General features: G+C 35.9%; 3 protein-coding genes across 3 annotated transcripts in view; 2 read left to right on the plus strand and 1 right to left on the minus strand.

The window, feature by feature from the left end:
• The window catches only part of LOC113120226 (oxidized low-density lipoprotein receptor 1), a 23,282-nt gene continuing 8,153 nt past the window's right edge, over positions 1–15,129 (plus strand). Inside the window, exons 1-4 of the mRNA XM_026290157.1 lie at positions 1–18; positions 854–880; positions 2,524–2,644; positions 3,330–3,458. Coding sequence (XP_026145942.1) covers positions 1–18; positions 854–880; positions 2,524–2,644; positions 3,330–3,458 — 295 coding nt within the window. The remainder of the gene's footprint in view (positions 19–853; positions 881–2,523; positions 2,645–3,329; positions 3,459–15,129) is intronic.
• Positions 9,317–12,869, minus strand: LOC113119942 (uncharacterized). The gene is made up of 4 exons (XM_026289695.1): positions 12,629–12,869; positions 11,788–11,901; positions 10,700–10,907; positions 9,317–9,967 (listed from the first exon to the last, which is right to left on the minus strand). The coding sequence occupies exons 1-4, from the start codon at positions 12,799–12,801 to the stop codon at positions 9,509–9,511; spliced, it is 954 nt and encodes a 317-aa protein (XP_026145480.1). The 5' UTR covers positions 12,802–12,869; the 3' UTR covers positions 9,317–9,508.
• LOC113119943 (coiled-coil domain-containing protein 106) overlaps positions 12,949–15,129 on the plus strand; it is a 3,705-nt gene continuing 1,524 nt past the window's right edge. The window contains exons 1-3 of the mRNA XM_026289696.1: positions 12,949–13,083; positions 14,086–14,158; positions 14,267–14,332. Of these exons, the coding sequence (XP_026145481.1) occupies positions 13,081–13,083; positions 14,086–14,158; positions 14,267–14,332 (142 nt within the window). The 5' untranslated portion in view covers positions 12,949–13,080. The remainder of the gene's footprint in view (positions 13,084–14,085; positions 14,159–14,266; positions 14,333–15,129) is intronic.

Genomic DNA, 15,129 nt, shown 5'->3' on the forward strand with positions numbered 1-15,129 from the left:
ATGCATCTCGTCACCACGGTAAGCAGAGAGGGGGTCCAGAGCATATTACAGTGTCTGACATTGTGCTTTCAAGTTCACACACCACTTTAATGTTATTTTTAGTGATCTCCGACTGGCGAAGTCGAACATCATTAGCGCCAGCATGAATAACAATCTTACTGTATTTACGTTTAGCATTAGCCAGCACATTTAAATTTGCCAAGATGTCAGGTGCTCTGGCTCCCGGTAAACATTTGACTATGGTGGCTGGGGTCTCTATATTCACGTTCCGTACAATAGAATCACCAATAACTAGAGCACTTTCATCAGGTTTCTCAGTGGGTGCATCACTGAGTGGGGAGAACCTGTTTAATGTTTTGATCGGAACAGAAGAGCGGTGTTTTGACCCACGACTACGCTGCCTCACCGTCACCCAGTTGCCCTACTGCAGGGGCTCTGCCGGAACCGGACAATGTACAGGAATCCCTGAGCTAGACGCATCCAGACATACTCACCGTGCTTGATGAAATATTCTTACTGCGGTTGTTTGATGAACTTGTGAAAAACTGGAGCGAGAGAGAGGAGAGGAGAAAACAGTGATAGGTTCGAATTAAAACGCTAATGACAAGCTAACGAGTGCTAACGCTTTGCCAATTATTTTATGCTCTGTCATAAAATAATCCCCCAAACAGCTGTCAAAATTGACCATAAACAATAAATTTTATTCTGTCACTAGATATATATATTCATCACAATCAAAAATATTTTTTTACATTAAGTCTTTTTTTTTAATTCAATACATCTATACTTGATACTTGTTGTTATAAATATGCTCAATGTACAGTGTTTGTGTTGTGTTGTGTTTGTGTCTCAGATGAGCGGACTGCTGGAAGAGGATGTGGTGGGGTTGTTCTTTTTTTTGTTTTTTGTTTTAAATGTGTGGGTTTTCATTTCAAATAAAAATAAACTTATGTTGACACCACACTGGCTATTCTACTTGTTGCTCTTTACATATCTATAGTTCTACATTGTGATTTCCTATCCTGTTTGAGCACTGGTTATCCAGCACTTGTTATCCAGATTTGGTGATCCTGAAAAGTTCCTATCTGGATCAGATTAATCCAATCTGATGTTGCTTTAAAAAACTGGCTCCAAAAGTAAGCTGGATTACGTGATCACGAATCGCAAAAAAAAAGGATTACTAAATCCAGATCAATTTTATCCGGATTAAACCTTTTGAAAAAACGGGCCCTGCTCTGTCACAAAAGCTCTGTCACAATAAATGCACAGAAATCAAGCACAAAAAGAATTCAGTAAGACCTTTACTTGGAATGTTAGTATGTACTACATTCAGTGTCAACAGCCCCTGTACAGAATGACATTTTACATTATTTGTTTGCTTACTCAAAACCTTTGATAGCAGCATTGCGCTTTCCAGTGAAGAGGGCTTCATTAGCCACTCTCCACTGGATAAGGAGCTGAGTGTGTTCATCATCAAGCTGATGTACAGCATTGACATTAGCTTGATCTGTTCGTTAGACTGATGTGCTCCGTAATGATTAAAAACATTTTACAGCCGATTTACAAAATCATCTAATCGATTTCTGCCAAAGACTTCATGATATTTGACTGAATTGAAGTACAATACACACACACACACACACACACACACACACATACAGAGATGTCACCACTGATCTATATATATATAAATCAGTGGTTGTCACACATTATTAATTGTGTGTGTGAGAATGGTGTTATTCAGCTGAAAGTATTTTCTCCTGCCTTTGTCTGTATGTCAGTGTGAGAGGAAGGTTCTTAATACTGTCACTCAAATGAGCGGAATTTTAATTTTTCCTTCTTTGTACACAGACCTAAACACAGCTGATTAGCTGATTATCTTTAATCATTATTATTTTCTCTTCTATGCTGCGTGTATAACAAGGTCAGGTTCAGAGGTGTGTCAGAACATTGCTATTGCCTTCTTTGCTGATTTAGGTTTATCGATTTGATTGATGATCAAAATCCATTAAAACTCTAGCAGAGGTTTGTCAGAGCGTTGCCATTGTGCTATTGCCTTGTGGGTAAGTGAGAAATGTTAAATAAAGAATCATGGTAAAAACATGAAACATTTTACTTTCAGTTCCTTTTACATTCTCCAAGGTATTAACATTAAAAAATGTCATAACTCCATGTAAGACGTTTCTGTACATAAATGTAAGCACTGTGGCAGTAGTAATGCAATATTTAAAAAATGTACTCTTGTACTCTTGATACTCAAGTACTTTTAAAAACATCTGACTGTAGTACTTGAGTATTTGAGGGCTATCTGTACTTTTACTGCAATGAAGCCATGTACTCTGTCCGCCTCTGGCCACCGATCTCATTCTAACTATTTGGAGAATACATTTGATTATTCCTTATTTTCAGAGATCATCACATACTCAAACATACAGTTTCTAGATTTTTTATTCAGACTCAGACAACTTCCTATTGTATAAGCATGTCACATTGTATAACTTCCTTATTCTCAACAATCTCAAGCAGCACTCAAGTCTCATCGGGCACGTCTTCTATCAGGCTCATGAAATGGATTCGATCTATGAAAATTCAGGTTTCATACTTTCAACAGTTGCTTCCAGTCTAAAACCTTCTCAATGTAACGGTAAGGGAGGAGCATTAACAATATGCATTACAATTTATATTTTAAAGATTTAACACTGGTACAATATAAGGTTTTCTTATGTTCTTTGCACATTTGGCAGATGCCTCCAAAACATCTTAACCTGCATTGAGGTAGACATTTATATTTGATCTGTTCATATATTTTAGTGGAATCAAATGCTGTAAATTAAATACAAATTTTCTATATGTTAGACAGATAAAGTAGATCATGGTGCTATCAACAGCAGTGGCATTGGTTCAAACACAGTGTTGAATGCAATATTACATGATTTGAATAAAAGCATCTGCCAAAAGCAGACATGTAAAGCTGGCAAAAGCATAAATATAAATATATTTCCAAAGGCAACAATGATGTATGAGATGGTGTGAAGTCTGCCATTTGACTTCCTGTCTATGAGCGCAGAATGTTCTTAAAATGCTGTGAAGCCCTTTAATTAACCTTTTATCATGTATCTTGATGGAAAGTTGTTGCTAGCTGTCACATGATGTTTATCTGGTTTACTGCAGGATACAATGTAGAAAACGTCAGGTTGGGCAACTTTATCTTGAAGAAAAGAACCGTAAACTCAGGAATAGTCTCAGACAGCAATGCTGGACTGATTAATTAAACAGCTCATAAAAGGATTAAATTTTTTTTTTTAATCTAATCAAATTTCTGACCCCAGAAAACTCCACTGAAGATCAAGAACGAGAGAGAGAAGTCACTTCCCCAAAGTGGATTAAAGTTCTTCTGGTTGTTCTGGGTTCCTCTCTTGTTTTTGCTCTCGGAGGTCTCTTTGCACTGTGGATGCTTAGTGAGTAGCTGATACTATCTTTTCTCTGTTCAGGGCATACAACATTTTTTACTTTTTATTAAAAAGGGTTATAAAGGGTTAGTTCACCCAAAAAGGAAAATTATGTCATTAATGACTCACCCTCATGTCGTTCCAGACCCGTAAGACCTCTGTTCATCTTCGGAACAGTTTAAGATATTTTAGATTTAGTCTGAGAGCTCTCAGTCCCTCCATTGAAGCTGTGTGTATGGTATACTGTCCATGGTTAGAAAGGTAAGAAAAATATCATCATAGTCCATGTGACATCAGAGGGTCCGTTAGAATTTGTTGAAGCATCGAAAATACATTTTGGTCCAAAAAAAAAAAAAAATGATGACTTTATTCAGCATTGTCTTCTCTTCCGTGTCTGTTGTGAGCGAGTTCAAAACATTGCAGTTTTGTGATATCTGGTTCACAAATGAATCACTCAATGTAACCGGATTTTCTTGAACCAGTTCACCAAATTAAACTGAATCGTTTTAAACAGTTCGCGTCTCCAAAATGCTTTAATCCACAAATGACTTAAGCTGTTAGTTTTTAGAGTATAATGTAAAAGGAGCTGATTCAAATACTGAGGTGCTAAACCATTCAGGGCTTTAGGGCTAAGTAATAAGCAATATTTTTAAATCTATACGATGTTTGATAGAGAGCCAGTGCAGCGATGACAGGACCGGGCTAATATGGTCATACTTCCTGGTTCTAGTAAGAACTCTTGCTGCTGCATTTTGGACTAGCTGTAGTTTGTTTACCAAGCGTGCAGAACAACCACCCAATAAAGCATTACAATAATCTAACCTTGAAGTCATAAATGCATGGATTAACATTTCTGCATTTGACATTGAGAGCATAGGCCGTAATTTAGATATATTTTTGAGATGGAAAAATGCAGTTTTACAAATGCTAGAAACGTGGCTTTCGAAGGAAACATTGCGATCAAATAGCACACCTAAGTTCCCAACTGATGACGAAGAATTGACAAAGCAACCATCAAGTCTTAGACAGTGTTCTAGGTTACAAGCGGAGTTTTTAGGTCCTATAATTAACACCTGTTTTTTCAGAATTTAGTACTGAGCCTTGAGGTACTCCATACTGCACTTGTGATCGATATGATACATCTTCATTCACCTCTTTTAGGAGCTTAGATGGTATAGGGTCTAACATACATGTTGGTTTAGATAATTTAACAAGTTTATACAATTCTTCCTCTCCTATAGTAGAGAATGAGTGGAACTGTTCCTCAGGTGGTCTAGTGCACTGTCTGATGCGATACTGTAGCTGACGGCTGAATGGTTGCAATTTTATCTCTAATAGTATGGATTTTAGAAGTAAAGTAGTTCATAAAGTCATTACTGCTGTGGTGTTGGGAAATGTCAACACTTGTTGAGGCTTTATTTTTCGTTAATTTAACCACTGTATTGAATAAATACCTGGGATTATGTTTGTTTTCTTCTGAGGTTTTGGATATGCTAAGGAATTTGGATACATCAGGAAGATAACTTAAAAAGCAGTCATTTGTGGTAGAAGTGATGGTTTTTCCATACTTGTAACTAGAAGTAGAATTTACAATTTTGGCTATATGAAGTTTGCACAGAACTAAATAATGATCTGAGATATCATCACTTGGCTGCATAATTTCAACACTATCAACACCAATTCCATGTGACAGTATTAAATCTAGAGTATGATTTCGACAATGAGTAGATCCTGAAACGCGTTGTCTAACACCAATAGAGTTCAGAATGTCTATAAATGCTGATCCCAATGCATCTTTTTCATTATCAACATGGATATTAAAATCACCAACTATTAAAACTTTATCTGCAGCCAGAACTAACTAAGATGTAAAATCACTTCTTAATAAAGTCTGTATGGTGCCCTGGTGACCTGTATACAGTCGCCAGTACAAACATAACAGGGGATTTATCATTAACATTTGTTTCTCTGGATAATGTTATATGAAGCACCATTACTTCAAACGAGTTATACTTGAAGCCTGCCCTCTGAGAAATCCTGAAAACGTTGTTATAAATTGAAGCAACACCTCCTCCTTTGCCTTTTAGACGCGGCACATGTTTATAACAGTAATCTTGGGGGGTGGACTCATTTAAAATAATGTAATCATCAGGTTTTAGCCAGGTTTCTGTCAAACAGACCACATCTAGATTAAGATCAGTGATCATATTATTTACAAAAAGTGATTTCGTAGAAAGGGATCTGATATTCAATAAGCCAAGCTTTATCATTTGTTTATCCATATTGCATTTGTTTTTTATTTGTTGAACCTCAATTAAATTGTTAACCTTAACTTTGTTTGGACGTTTTTTGTATTTTCTAGTTCGGGGAACAGACACAGTCTCTATAGTGTGATATCTAGGTGAAAGATATATGTGCTGAGAATTAACTGACCTCTGTGACGGGAGGCAGCTAGCAGACGGTCGGTTTAGCCAGTCTGTCTGCTTCCTGACCTGGGCCCCAGTTAGTCAAGTATAAACACTAAGACTATTTGCCATATTTCTAGAGAGAAGAGTGGCGCCACCACAGGGGGGATTAAGACCATCTCTTTTCAACAGGTCAGGTCTGCCCCAAAAGCTCGCCCAATTGTCTATGAAACCTATGTTATTCATTGGGCACCACTTAGACATCCAGCCATTGAGTGATGACAATCTGCTATGCATCTCGTCACCACGGTAAGCAGGGAGGGGACCAGAGCATATTACAGTGTCTGACATCGTGCTTGCAAGTTCACACACCTCTTTAATGTTATTTTTAGTGATCTCCGACTGGCGAAGTCGAACATCATTAGCGCCAGCATGAATAACAATCTTACTGTATTTACGTTTAGCATTAGCCAGCACATTTAAATTTGCCAAGATGTCAGGTGCTCTGGCTCCCGGTAAACATTTGACTATGGTGGCTGGTGTCTCTATATTCACGTTCCGTACAATAGAATCACCAATAACTAGAGCACTTTCATCAGGTTTCTCAGTGGGTGCATCACTGAGTGGGGAGAACCTGAACTACGCTGCCTCACCGTCACCCAGTTGCCCTGCTGTAGGGGCTCTGTTTCCGGAACTGAACAATGTACAGGAATCCCTGAGCTAGACGCATCCAAAGCCGTGTCTAGAGCCCTAACATTCTTACTGTCCTCAATTAAAGTTTGGATGCGTGTCTCTAATTCTGAAATCTTCTCTGTCAGCCTAACTATTTCCCTGCATTTATCACATGTGAATCCCTCATCTGCAACAGAGATAGATAAACTGTACATGTGGCAAGATGTGCAAATAACAATAGCAGGAGAAGCCATTACTCACCGTGCTTGATGAATATTCTTCCTGCGGTTTTTTGATGAACTTGTGAAAAACTGGAGCGAGAGAGAGGAGAGGAGAAAAGAAAATACTAATGACAAGCTAACGAGTGCTAACGCTTTGCAGGTGTACTGCACTCATGGATATGAAATAAAAGTGAACGATCAAAGGTAATCTGATAAGATTGATCGATAATATCAGAACTATGGTGTGAATTAAGTTATATTTTACCTCTTTAAAAAAAACAGAGAGTGATAGTAAGATAAAGATTCTAGAGAAAAAAATAAAATAAAAACAGCTACACGGAGCTACGATTAGCTACAGAAGGCCAACAGGAAGTAGAGAAAACACTGTCCAACTGAGAGCTCTGCAGCTTAATCTTAAATATCTTAAACTGTGTTCCGAAGATGAACGGAGGTCTTACGGGTTTGGAACAACATGAGGGTAAGTTATTAATAACATCATTTTCATTTTTGGGTGAACTATCCCTTTAAGTTATTAAAAAAATGTCTTTGAGCTTTCAAGCTGTTTCATGGTAATCAAAAGGCAGAGCCGGACAGTAACGAAGTACATTTACTTGAGTACAGTACTTAGGTACAATTTTTAGGGATCTGTACTTTACTCGAGTATCATTTTTGGGGAGTACTCATGACTTTACTCAAGTACATTTGAGAGGCCAATATTGTACTCTTTACTCCGCTACATTTCTATCCATAACCGTAAGTACCCATTACTTCTTCGGTTCCGTCCATAAGGAGACAGAGCTTACCTCAATCTGATCTTTTTTTCCCCTTGTCTCAAGAAATTTCCACGTCCACATAAAACCACAAAACGATGTTGTATACATGCCAGACCAGCATGTGGTGCTGTAATTCTGCCACAGAGATACACTTAAAACGGAGAAGAAGACATGGAATGAAAATCGTTCAGTGTTTGTTCATGTTTTTTTTTTTGTTGCTGTTACGTGACGTAGCGGTGTCTGATCAGGGGCGAGACGTGAGCTGATGACGTCATTGTTTCAGAAAATGTACGGATTCACCGTCAAGACGATAACACAAAGGTGGCGTTTTCAAATTTATCCACTCTGGGACCCGTGTGGACGAAACGCCTGTCCAATAAAAAAATTTGTGCGTATTCACAGAAATGCGTCTCCGTGTGGACAGAAAAAAGGAAAAAAGAAAAATCTTGAAACCCTCAATTAATTGTTTCCCTCTCAAACGTGATTGGATTGTGCAGGCGCCACTGATTGGGACAGCCTATCAGCAATCACATTCAGCTTTCCGCAAAAGACTTCATGACATTTGATTTAATTGAAGCACAGTACACACACATACACACACAAAGTTGTCACACACAGATTGTGTGTGTGAGAATAGTATTATTCAGCTGAAAGTATTTTCGGTAGCACTTTATTTTACAGTCCTGTTCCTCATGTACATACTGTGTACTTATTATAGTAATTACAATGTAATAACTAGGTACTAACCCTGAACCTACCCCTAAACCTAACCCTACCCCATTGTAGTTACTTTCTGTTACCAGAACTTTCGTAGGTAAATACACTCTAAGTACACTATAAGTACATGTTAGTACACGTACTGTAAAATAATGTGCAACCGTATTTTCTCCTGCCTTTGTCTGTATGTCAATGTGAGAGGAAAGTGCGGTAACACTTTAAATTAAGGTACACATATTCACTATTAACTAATTGCTTATTAACATGCTTATTAGTAGCATATTAGCTGTGTATTAGTACTTATAAAGCCCATATTAATGCCTTATTCTGCATGACCATATTCTATGCCTAACAGACCATTAACTAAGAGTTTTTCTTTAATAAACTGATAGTTACTGCTTATTGGGAGTAAGTAAGGCATTTGTTGTATGAGAATTATGATCTTAATATGCTTTGCTGGTTATAGGCCTTATAAGCTGGTAGTAACAGAAGAACAGTCATTCTCTCTTAATAACACTTAATAAAAATAGTCTCTTCTTAGGTAACAACACACATAACTACAAGTGTTAATAGTGCCCACTTAACTCTAAATTAAGTCTTTATAAGTCTGAATATGTTACCCATTCTAAAGTGAAGTCTTGCTCATTATCAATTCCCTAGTAGTTGGACACTTATTAAGCCATACCCGTTCCATATTCTAAAGCTGCCTTCTCTTCGAATTTAATAAATCCATTACAGCACACAAGTACTTCAATTATCAAACCTTAGTCTTAAGGCTGCACCTTAAAAAAGGTATATGGTTCACTGAAACGTAGGGAACAGGAACACTATTGAAGATGCCAGCAGTGTAAAGTGACTGATGTCTACTATGGTTCACAGGTTCTATTTTCATTCAGTAGCAGACCAAAGACAGCACAAGTAGAAATATCTCCTTTAATCTAAGTCAACTTCTGAGATTTACAAACCTATTATAACTTTTTATAGCCAAGAACAAATGTGCTGCTGTAAACAAATGCAATTACACTTCTATTTAGCACTGTAAATATATATATATATATATATAAAAAAAACACAGGCTATTATGAACTTCATGTTTTTAATTACATACATATTTCCAAATTTTCATACAGTACTTCCAACATAACATACGTAAACTGAAAGTTGAAAACTGAATATTTCATCAGCGAAAGAAGTCTTTTTTTCAGGGTCTTAGTCTTTAACTGAAAATAAATAAAACTTGTTTATCTATCTACAGTATATGCAAGTACATTTCATGTAGGCATAGTATATTTTTTCTTGATGTCATGCAAAAGCATTCCAAGTGGTCCATTTCTGTGATTGTTCCCACGCCAGTAGGTCCACTCAATTACATCCAAATGGTCTTTCAACATGTTTTGTGTGCGGTTTCCCCTTAGTCTCCAAATAGTTGACTTACAAACACCCCAAAGTCTCTCCAGGTTCTGTGTATGTGCACCTGTAACAGGGTCAACAAAATGTTCTTTATGGTTGACAATCCTGTGGTCATAACCTTCATTCTGAAGATTTCTGTAAGACCTCCATCCATCTGAAATGACTGAGCTTCCCTGGCGAATGTGCTTCTTTATGAGTGGCATGAGATTTCTGGCTGAACGACAATGCACAATTTTAAAAATAGGTCTCCTCCTCTCAACCTTGATGCCTAGCATTCCGAATACCCAGGTGCTTCTGTTGTTTGCTCGTCCTCTGTTGTACTGGAATTCACAAGAGGCAATTATGTAAAAATTAGGATAGTGACACCCACAATAAAAAATGTCTGCAATGATTGTATAACATAAGGAAATAAATTCAAATGTCCTATCTAAATTGAACTCTGTCAGTACACAGTTGTTTTTAACTGATTATCAACACTTGTGATTAACAAATGCTTGAATAAATAAATTAACAAAGAAAAGCAGTGAACAGTCCCTATTTTCAACAGAATTTAATAAATCATTCGACCCAACCTGTTTGTGTGTGTGTGTGTGTGTGTGTGTATATATATATATATATATATATATATATATATATATATATACACAATATACAATATACAATATATATATATATGCACACAACAGATTATTATTTTTTTTTTATTCTGATTGGATATAAACAGTTAGGTCCTATCAAACGAGGATATCAGGAAGCAATACCTACATGACGCACATGACTGACATGAGTGTAAATTGGGTTACCCCTCCCACTTCAAGTAGTTTTACTGAGATTTCTTATCCCGTGCAAATTGTCCATTTACATTACAGACGCCATGTGGTAAAATAACACAACTGCATTGTGTATTAAACTGTCTCTACATTCATTAATCTACATTCAGTCACTGTGTTCAGGTTTATTCCACATCATTTTAGATGCAAAATTACGCTATCGACATCAATTCCATTGGTATATATTCTGACAATTCTGAAGTGTTTGAGCAATTTACATACCTTTCTTTTATGGCCAAATTTGCTTTCATCTATCAGAACAATTTCTCTTCTTCTTCCAATCGTCTGCTTGCCTCTTTTTCTCATTCTTTTCATTGCAGATTTACAAACTCTTCTCAGCTTGTCTGCCAGTTTACTCAGAGTTGCAGAGCTCCGAGTAATCCCCTCCTGTAGCATGTCCACTTGTCGCAGTCGAAGACCTTGGGCAAATCTGTAATGGACAAACAAACAAAAAAAATATTTAAGCTACAAAATTTAGAAGTTGAGGTTGAAGCAAATTTCTGACAACATGACAACCACAATTCCCATTTGCAGATAGAGAATCACCTAAACATGCATGCACAATAGATCCACCTAGATCCAAATACCTGAGGTCTGACCAGAGATCTGAGTGTGTTCAGTGCTTTAGACATGGATTGGGATTGATATTAGTAACCCTAGACATTTGGCAATTTTAAATAAACATTATTTCACCAAATATAACCTAGGAAGACCTTAATTTTTTAAACAATACCAACTTTCAGTGTAAATGGCCTTTTACAGCACTTTTCAGAATTACAGCTCAAAAAGGCAGTCTTTTCAGGTGTTTATTTTATCTTTTATGCTGTTTGCTTATTGTGTTTTCAGTTCAAACCAATTATTCCACTGAATCATGAAACAAATATTTATTAGAGGGCCAGGTTTTCCAATTCTCTGTAAAGAATGGATTCAAATGAATGATTCATTCACGGTTACTTGATCAGAAATCTGGGACAGATCAGGAATAACTAAATATTATAAAGTAATTGTTTCTCATGTCAGTCTCAGCACCCATAGATAAACATACAGCTGCAGGCCACAACTAATTTACCAATATTTGATTTAAAATTAATGCATATTAAATAAGAATGACATTCAACTACTTAACCCCTTCCTATATACTGTTGCTATAAAGCTCTCAGGCTAAAATTTCAGGATTTGTGTACAACATTTAAAATTGTTTTGTCAAGTTAGGTTCAGGTAATAGGCAATTTGGATCAGATGGGCAGGTAAAGACCTTAGGACCTGAGAAGACCTATGATGTTTTTTTATACAACATAAAAACTGCTCACCTATAAATGAAATGCATCCACATTTGAAGTGAAATATGAGAGTTCTCAAACATGGAGCCATGTCGGATGGACTTTGCAAAGGATTTTCCTTTGTGACATGAATCTCTGCATATCCTGAAAATTAAGAATGAATAAAAACAGCTGAGTGATAATTATTGTGCCTTTAATTTATACTAACTGTTTTCTTTTATTTTGCAAACCGTAATATCATGCAATTTATGATTACAAAGCATACTAACAATACCAACCAATGGGTTCAGTTGAAATTGAAATTTAGGGTAAGGGATATATGATATTGTCCTATAACTGTCCGGCAGGAAACCTTGCATTTCCATACAAACAAATATAAATTATATATACACACATACATATATGATGAAACACTGTGTTATCAAAGTTCATATTACGGCTTTATATATTTTCAGAATATGCTTGCACGTTTCATTATATTATTAACAGTTTACTACAATAAAGCTCAAATTTATATATATATATATATATATATATATATATATATATATATATATATATATATATATATATATATATATATATATATATATATAAAATCATTAGAATGGGCAAATCTGAAGCAGTAAGTGCATTGTATTGCATTTTCATCGACTTGCAGGATTTAAAGTTTACTGTGGCTATGGACACTCATTTTTTGTGTGGCATTTGGACACAATTTCATGTTATTTTAGTTATTCTCCATTGCATAGCTTCATTCACACAGTAGAGACTATAAGGTTTGACAGTTTGAAGAGCCGGAAATTTAGAGATACGAGGTTTCAGTATGACAGTCATGATATGCACAACATTAATACATTGTTATACTCACCATATTGGCTCATTTTTGCCATTTCGTAGTTTCAACCTCATAAGATGAGAGCAGGGACATTTCATTGATTTTCGAATCAGGCCTTCTTTCATTAACCACCTGCTGAACTTAAGGATTTCCTTGGAGCACTGTCTAAAAAGAATTCGGCTCAAAAACTCGTAATGTGACACCATATTGACCAACTATTCAAGCTACCTATCTCCCATAATATTACATCATGTCCCATCTGCATCAGCGAATAAATGAAAAGGGCGGAAAGTGCTCTTTATTGTTCTCTAGTGTTTTCCTCCTCCATCAGTCAGCGTTGCAGTGCATTACCGCCACCTACAGTGACGGAGTGGGAACAATAATTTTTCTGCTTTGAACACGTGCACTGACTTCCGCATCTGCTTTGGCGATTGAAGGTCAGGGGTGAAGAAGATAGCAAAGGAAATAACATTTTTGAACCTAAAATGGTAAGTTAAGTGCCAAACAAGCGCTACCCTCTGAATTATTACAAGGCCTGTGCTGTATTACGATAACTCAGTTATCAGTTTGTTCGAGCAGGGTTAGAACTAAACTCTGCAGGCCTGCTGCGCTCCATGAACTGAGTTTGACAGACACCCCCATTCTAATCAATCAACATAAGAACTTTTGTAGCTTTATTAAGAATCAGTGTATGTTTAATTCATACAGTGAAGACTATTTTGTGACATTAAAGTAAATCAAACATCAAAAGGAAAATAAATTACGTTACTTAAGTAACGTTAGCTTTAATAAGCAAACATTATGGACGACTGTTTATCGTCATTTGATTATTTCTTCGTATTTTTTACAACTTGTTCAATAAACTAATGTGGAAACTTCTAAATTTAATTAGTATGTATTTTCTATTGTTTTCTTATTGATTTTAATTTACTTTTTTGTTCTTATTTTTTAAATAAAAAAAAATAACTATACGATGATATAAATGGCCCCACCATTAAATCTCATTATTTGTCCTTTCACTCAATGTATCATATATGCTGAAACCTATGCTTTAATTCGGACTGTAAGGAATAGTTCTCTAACTGCTTGCACTGATGTTCTTTTTTTTTTCTAATGCAAATTATAAAGTCTCGCACTAAAGTTTATTTTACCACATTATTAAAAGCGTTTTTTTTTTTTTTCTGAAATAAAACAGGTGTCTAAGTTATATAACATAATATAATATAATTAAATGGTTAGTTCACCCAAAAATGTTATGTCATTAATGACTCACCCTCATGTCGTTCCAAACCCGTGAGACCTCCATTTATCTTCAGGAACAGAGTTTAAGATATTTTAGATGAGAGCTTTCTGTCCCTCCATTGAAGCCGTGTATACTGTATACTGTCCATGTCCAGAATGGTAAGAAAAATGTCAGCAGCGCCGTGAACATCAATGATATCATAGTGACTGTTTACCGCATTTACTGTGTTTTTTTCACTTGTAAACAGCCTAAGGCAAAGAAGAAGACAGAAGCTGCCAAAGACGTGTCAATGGTGGAGTTGACCAAAAATGATCCAAATGGTAAATTGTTTAATATACCTTTGTAAAAAAAAAAAAAAAAAAAAAAAAAAAAAAAAAAAAAACATTTTATGTTTCCTGTTCATGTGTTGAGTTTATGTTGTGTTATAGGTCCTGAAGAAAAAAAATGCTTGCCCCCAAGTGCCAGCGGCAGCAGCATCAGTAGCCTTGGATCAGGTGATACTTTATGTTTTTAGCAGTGTTTTCTAACTTTCCAAAATTCAGATATTACAGAGGATAGAGAGAGAAAGAGGCAGTCATAGCAAGAAATGATAAAACGTTTAAATACTATTTAATTTGTTTTGGATAAAAGTGTCTGCCAAATGTAAATGTACTTTTGGTTGTATAGCTTTCTGGTTAGCGATGTTGCTGTACATGGTGACATATGATCTTAGAGTCCACAACAGTATTATTATTAACCCCACACAAATCACAAATATATCACATTAGGTTGATGGCAGTTGGGGGTGCAATATTGAAAAAAAAAAATATTTCTCTATTTTCTGGGATTTCATCAATAACGATAATTAGATCATATTTTTCTCAATGTGTCATTGTGCTGATACCTTAAGGGCTGATGTGGACAGCTGACTCCTAAAGATTTTAAAGCAGAAGATGAATCTGAAGTGGCATATAGATGTATTCACACACTGTGAAATGCAGCTCAGAGGGACCTGAATAGTTACAAGTGCCTAAATAATGTTTCAAGCATAAAACGTTGAATACTGATGTTTTATTTATTTTTTTTAATAATGAAACGATGCTTTAAATGTGAAATTAAAATTTTCAGTAGGTGGCAGAAAGTCACTTTTTCACTTCATGGCAAATCAAATTTTTAAGTCTTTGTGGATCATAAAGTAAAGGCATACCCTATAATCTAACTGACCTGGATTTAAATGTAGCCCATGACCTTTGATGCATGTCATTATTTCTTCCTCTCTCTCGCTCTCTCCCTATTGATTTTTTTTTTAATT

The sequence above is a fragment of the Carassius auratus genome, chromosome 19, assembly GCF_003368295.1.
Source record: "Carassius auratus strain Wakin chromosome 19, ASM336829v1, whole genome shotgun sequence".
In the NCBI taxonomy this organism is placed as follows: domain Eukaryota; kingdom Metazoa; phylum Chordata; class Actinopteri; order Cypriniformes; family Cyprinidae; genus Carassius; species Carassius auratus.

What these genes read in the sequence shown, in the direction of transcription:
- LOC113119942 (XM_026289695.1), bottom strand. Translation starts at nt 12,801, where the DNA reads ATGGTGTCACATTACGAGTTTTTGAGCCGAATTCTTTTTAGACAGTGC. An exon ending in GGCAAAAATGAGCCAATATG is followed by an intron (nt 11,902 to 12,628) that starts GTGAGTATAACA and finishes CTTAATTTTCAG; the next exon opens with GATATGCAGAGATTCATGTC. An exon ending in TGGATGCATTTCATTTATAG is followed by an intron (nt 10,908 to 11,787) that starts GTGAGCAGTTTT and finishes TGTCCATTACAG; the next exon opens with ATTTGCCCAAGGTCTTCGAC.